Source organism: Papaver somniferum, chromosome 1 (genome assembly GCF_003573695.1).
Source record: "Papaver somniferum cultivar HN1 chromosome 1, ASM357369v1, whole genome shotgun sequence".
Taxonomy (NCBI): domain Eukaryota; kingdom Viridiplantae; phylum Streptophyta; class Magnoliopsida; order Ranunculales; family Papaveraceae; genus Papaver; species Papaver somniferum.
Window position 1 is genome coordinate 235,836,475 of NC_039358.1, and position 5,713 is coordinate 235,842,187.

The window sequence follows — 5,713 nt, forward strand, 5'->3', positions numbered from 1 at the left end:
AGAAGAAAGAAATTAGATTGAGAAATATAGAAAGATTGAGTAAAAGAGAAATTTTTTGTGTAAAAAATTTGGGGTAAGTTTTGAGTTTGAAAGTTGCATATTTATAGCGATAAACAACTAGCCATTGGCGCAAGAGTCAAAATCGCTGGCGATATAGACTTAAACGCTAGCGATACAGACTTTATCGCTGGCGTTATTGTTAATATCGCTCGCTAGAATGTCTATCTCTTATAGGTTTTCCAATAGTAGCACAATTGGTTTGCCATGCCACTTGGTATGCCAAACAGGGTTTTTTTGGCATACCCATAGGAATAAGCCTTATTAGGGAGTATGTTATTCTTCCTTTTATGCCTTAATTAGAATCCCCAATTAGCCCCAACACGGCAAAGATAAACGGGCCTCTCTTAGAGCTGTGGGACAGTTAACCACAATATAACCAATTAGAATGAAACCTGTTTTGACGCATACTCATTTTTTTTTTGAGACATACTCATTCATTATACCATCTAGGGTGGGTTGGTATGGGGTATCTAAAGGTAGCGCAATTACCTATATATCCTTAAACAATTTAAATTACTAGAGTGCCCTTATCCTCAAAAACGTAAAATCAAAATAAACTTTAAACTCAAACATCTTGGACTCCAATTCAATCAAAAAATTGATCAAGCAAAACAAATACGAATCGAAGTGAGCGATGTTGGAGTGCGAAATCCAAATCTCAATTGCTCTTAGATGTATTTTAGAATGTATGTATAACAAACCCATCTTGTTTTTGATTGATTTTAGTTTGTTTGATGGATATAATATGATTTCAAAGATGAAATTAGGTTTTCCGAAGATCAGTTCGGGTGATCTTGAAGTATCAATTTTGAGCCGAACCTAGTGTATGATTTAAAGAAACACTATATTCGGCTAATTCGACTTTGCTAGACTTTGTTCGAATCAGCCGAACCAAAATTCATCAGTTACAGAGTGAAGTTCGGCTGATAAATTTTCAGCCGAACCTCAGTTTTTTAAAAATATACCTAAGTTCGGCTGATAACTTGTCAGCAGAACCTAGGCATATTTTCAAAAAACGAAGGTTCGGCTGAAAAGTTATCAGCCGAACTGTTCATCTGGTCAGTAGATCTGGGTTTTAAAAAATTCAATTTTTTGGAAGATTCAACTTATAAAAAGAAATTAAACCTCGTATAGAAGTCTACCTATGATTTGAATCACACATTTTGGTCACTTCTAATCACTAAAATCTCAAAATTCAAAACCTAGGTTATTTTTCACTTCTTCTTCTTCCTCTCAAAATCCCAACTCTCTCACATAAATTTGATTTATCTACTAATACACCACTAATAATTTAATTTTTAATCAATCCTTAAAATTCCGAGCTAATCAAATCTAATCATAATCTTTAACACCAATTATGTAAGGGTAGTTATGCCATTATCAAAAAGGGTGGATAAGGGATGATGTTGTTTTTTATTTAGTGACCTTATTTTGACATTATTTAGTATGCCTCAAAAAAATTCAGTATGCCTCAAAATAGGTTTCATTAGAATCCCCATTTAGCCCCAACACGGCAAAGATAAACGGGCCTCTCTTAGAGCTATGGGCCAGTTAACCACAATATAACCAATTAGAATCCCCAATTAGCCCCAAAACGGCAAAGATAAACGGGCCTCTCTTAGAGCTATGGGCCAGTTAACAACAATATAACCATTAGGTTGGCCAGATGGGTATGGCGATCATAATCTATTTCGACATAATTTATATTCTTTGCAAATGCTAATTTCACGACCATAGTTGAGAATATAGAACACATTGTTTTGAGATTGGCTTATGATTTTGAAAGTAATTTGGGAAATTGTTTTCAAGATGGATACATACTGAAGGATATACACGATGAGTTTATATAATATTCGCTTTTCAAATCTTAAGCAATCCCATAGCTATACCGTACGTCTGCCGCCTGGTTCTGACGGTGTAGGTAAATTCTTGCAGTCTTCAGTGAACGGAGTTGTATGATTTATGTATACTATTGCATTTTAAAAAGTTGTGGAATTAAGTTGTGTGTTTGATCTCTTAAGTAATTGTATCTCCACTGCTGAGGAGAAAAACCCACTGCTTAGACCATGTTATACAACACTGATGCAGTGGGAAAAGGAGGCGGTTTTCTAATCAATGTAATCTGCTCGAACGCATAAGCAATTTCAATTAGCTTTGGTTCTGAACCTCTTAATCCACCGAAACATATTCCAATAGGCGTTCCATCTTTCTCATACCCTGCTGGAACAGTAATTCCAGGGTGTCCTCCTATTGCAAGTACAGTAGCAAAAAGATATCCTGGAGTGACAACCGCATCCAAGTTATTTGTAATCATCAAACTCTTAAACCCTTCATTATCAAGCTTCGCCAAATTTAATAGTGCTCCCTGTCTCTCTGCCTCTGATCCGCTGGTCTTCTCAGACTCTATCATCCTATCTTGATTATAGACACAAGTCTTTTCCTGATCATGCATGATTCGCACCATTATCAATATAACTCAACAAATGTAGATCAAATTATAAGCGTCGTTTCTTAGTAGGGATGCATGGTAAGTTATCCAATTAGCAGTTTAAAAGCTCACCAAGCATGGGTTATTCTTATTGAAGGCGATTACATCAGCTAACGACCTCACGGGAGAAGTAATTAGTTCTTTCAAGTAGACATTCAGAGACTGCTTGAACTCGGACCTCAGTGCGGGTTCTCTACCACTTTGATATGGATCGTAAATAATTTCGATATTGCGGATTTCCAGATTGTCCACTATAACTGCACCTGCATGTCTTCATTTTTACAGAGATGGAAGAATGAGAATTAGCTAGGGCGTCAAATAAGGCCCCTTAATATTTCCATAACTTGATCGATCATCTCAAAATAAAAATAAAAAAACCAAAAACCAAATCATTAAAGCTGGATACCTCAGCGTCTCGATGTGACCCTCAAAGACTTGGGGAAGAGTTACATTGATGAAGAAGTACCTCACTATTCCTAATCTTTTTCCTTGAAGACCATCCTTCTTCAGAAATTGAATGTAGCCATCTTTAGGTATGAAATTTGCTGCTGAAGATATTGCTGCATCATTCGTATCAATGCCTACAATTGAATTCAATACGTATACAGCATCCGATACTGTTCTGCCCATTGGTCTAGTTCACCCAGCAATATATTTAAACCAAGTTAATTTAGAGAGGATAGTTCAGTAATACGTTGATCAAATACATTTACAGAACATATTATTATTGTCAGCAAGCATACCCTACTGAATCCTGTCTTGGTGAGATGGGAATAACTCCAGCTCGACTAGTGAGTCCAACTGTAGGTTTGATTCCCACAATCGCATTAAAACTGGCTGGGCAAATGATTGATCCAGTAGTTTCTGTTCCCAAAGACACTGTCACCATATTAGTAGCAACTGATATAGCTGATCCACTGCTAGAACCACATGGATCCCCTAATGTATACGGATTCTGCGTCACAGAGATAAGTCTATACATATCATTGGATTCGACAGTAAACATGATCCGTTTTTTTGATTTAGAAGGTATATACGTACAAGGTAACATCAAATTTCAAAAATATATATCTACCGGCCGGAGAATGAAAAAGCATTTCAAATTAAACTTACCAAGCCTTGTCCGCTTCTTGCGCACCATCCTGGGGGAATATTGGTACCCCGGAAATTTGCCCACTCGCTAAGGCTTGCCTTCCCCATGATGATCGCTCCAGATTGTCTCAACTTTGCCACCACCCCTGCATCACGTGGGACCACAGAATGCAATAGTGCAAATGATCCAGCGGTAGTGTTAAGTTTGTCTTTGGTTGCTATATTGTCCTTGAGAAGGATTGGAATTCCGTGAAGTCCTCCGAGTGGCTCAACGAAGCTGGGCATCTTCCTTTCAGAATCGGCCTTGTCAGCTTGATCTAGCACGTCTGGATTCACCTCAATAACTGCTCTGAGATGTTTGAGGGTTTGAATCTCCTTTATGTATAATTCCACGAGTTGCCTAGACGTCAAGGTTTTACTCCTGAAGGCTAGTTGGATACCTTCGATACTGGCTTCTTTGATGGTGAAAGTACTATGGCAGTTAACGATGAATATGCTAGCACAGATATTGATCAATAACAATAGCTTTGTTAGTAGAAATAAAGGGAACGGTGCAGTGGTTGAAGTGATCGGCCGGAACTGAGGAAAAGGAATGGCCATGCTCATGATTTTATTCTATGAAGAACATGTAATGAGCACTTGTCTTTGCATACCATGTCTTATTAGAATGGAATTTAACTCTATCTAATAATCAAACATTACCCTTTCTTTTACTTTATGTAGGATGGCATGCATTAAAGGAAAAGGTTTATCTTTTTTATCCATACCCCATTTTCCATAAATTTTCATAAATCTAAAGAAACAAAAGTAATTAAGAGATACTAGTATTATGCTTAGTCCATAATCAACAAAAGAGAGAGTGCCCCAAGTTCGTGAACTTGCTCATTTATTAGAAACTAGTTCAAGAGTAAAGATAATGACTCTCAATCTAACATAGAGACCCTATATCATGAAATATGGAATTATTACTTCCTTCAAGACTCTAACATTATCTAATGATAAATCATTCTAAACCAAGTAAGATTTTCCTAGGTGGGAAGATATTGTCTGCATTGCAAATTAGGAAAAACGAATCGGTTGCCGTCCATTTAGTGCTATTCGAACAATGGTATTGCGTGTATGATATTACTATCTCATTAACTAACTAGATTTGAAATTTTCTTATCATACTAGTTTTTGATGAAGGGCTTGTTATGGATGTTTTCCAAGAAGTTGGATGAGATTAGTGTTGGAGGAAATGAGAAAAAATGGAAGTTGGGTACTCAAATGGAAAAGGAGATCACGTGTCTATTCAATTAAGGAGAATCTTAACTAAATTTTCAATAGCACTGTCATGAACGACTAAATAGTTTGGGCCATGCACTAACAAAACACATCATTATTATTATGCATTTTAATTCTTCATTTAGTCTAGAACAAAGCAAGATCAAGATGAGTTCAATTCATTTCATGTACAAAGTTTGGATGGGATGCTGATGGGCCTAAACCGCATGTGGCTTTGCAATCCCATCTTTTTGATCCTCGATATAAACGGAAAACATATTACATACAATCAGAAAACACATAAACCTTTTTATCCATTTTTGTTGGGTGAAATAATCAAAAACAAAGAAAAATCAAATAAGCAAAAAGTTATTGATACTTACCTCTTTTATAGTGGAAGCGATTGCTTTGACGAAATGAACAAGCTCCCCATATCTCTGCAACAACAATAAGGCAAAACTTTGAAAAACAGAATGAGTGTCGCGTGTTCAACACGCTGTCCTTAAGACATTAGCGCCCGGCCTCACAGGACGGATATCTCCAGGATAAAACACCCTAATACACCTACTACTAGCATATGTAGTAGATGGTCAACTTGAGCTTGGCAACTCCGGAAAAAACATTAAGGAAAATCGCGAATGCTAAAGAAAGCAATACAAAATATTTCTCTTGGGGGTCTCTCTAAAATATAAAGAATCCCCTTTGGTGTGTCTCTAAAATATATAGAAACCCCTTTCCCATGTTTTCCCTTAGGGGTCCCTATAAAATATAGAGCAACCCCTTTACCATATAGGTGTCCCTCTAGAATAT

General features: G+C 36.8%; 1 protein-coding gene across 1 annotated transcript; it reads right to left on the bottom strand.

Moving 5' to 3' along the window:
* Window positions 1-1,920: 1,920 nt before the first annotated feature.
* On the bottom strand, window positions 1,921-4,240 carry LOC113273070 (probable amidase At4g34880). The gene is made up of 5 exons (XM_026522841.1): window positions 3,662-4,240; window positions 3,292-3,503; window positions 2,955-3,182; window positions 2,621-2,819; window positions 1,921-2,500 (listed from the first exon to the last, which is right to left on the bottom strand). The coding sequence occupies exons 1-5, from the start codon at window positions 4,238-4,240 to the stop codon at window positions 2,120-2,122; spliced, it is 1,599 nt and encodes a 532-aa protein (XP_026378626.1). The 3' UTR covers window positions 1,921-2,119.
* Between the last annotated feature and the right edge of the window lie 1,473 nt (window positions 4,241-5,713).

Excerpts from the sequence above, each read along its gene's own strand:
- LOC113273070 (XM_026522841.1), bottom strand. The coding sequence starts at position 4,240 with ATGGCCATTCCTTTTCCTCAGTTCCGGCCGATCACTTCAACCACTGCA. Across the intron at positions 3,183-3,291 it reads CCAAGACAGGATTCAGTAGG|ACCAATGGGCAGAACAGTAT; the intron begins GTATGCTTGCTG and ends TGGGTGAACTAG. Across the intron at positions 2,820-2,954 it reads GGTCACATCGAGACGCTGAG|ACATGCAGGTGCAGTTATAG; the intron begins GTATCCAGCTTT and ends GTAAAAATGAAG.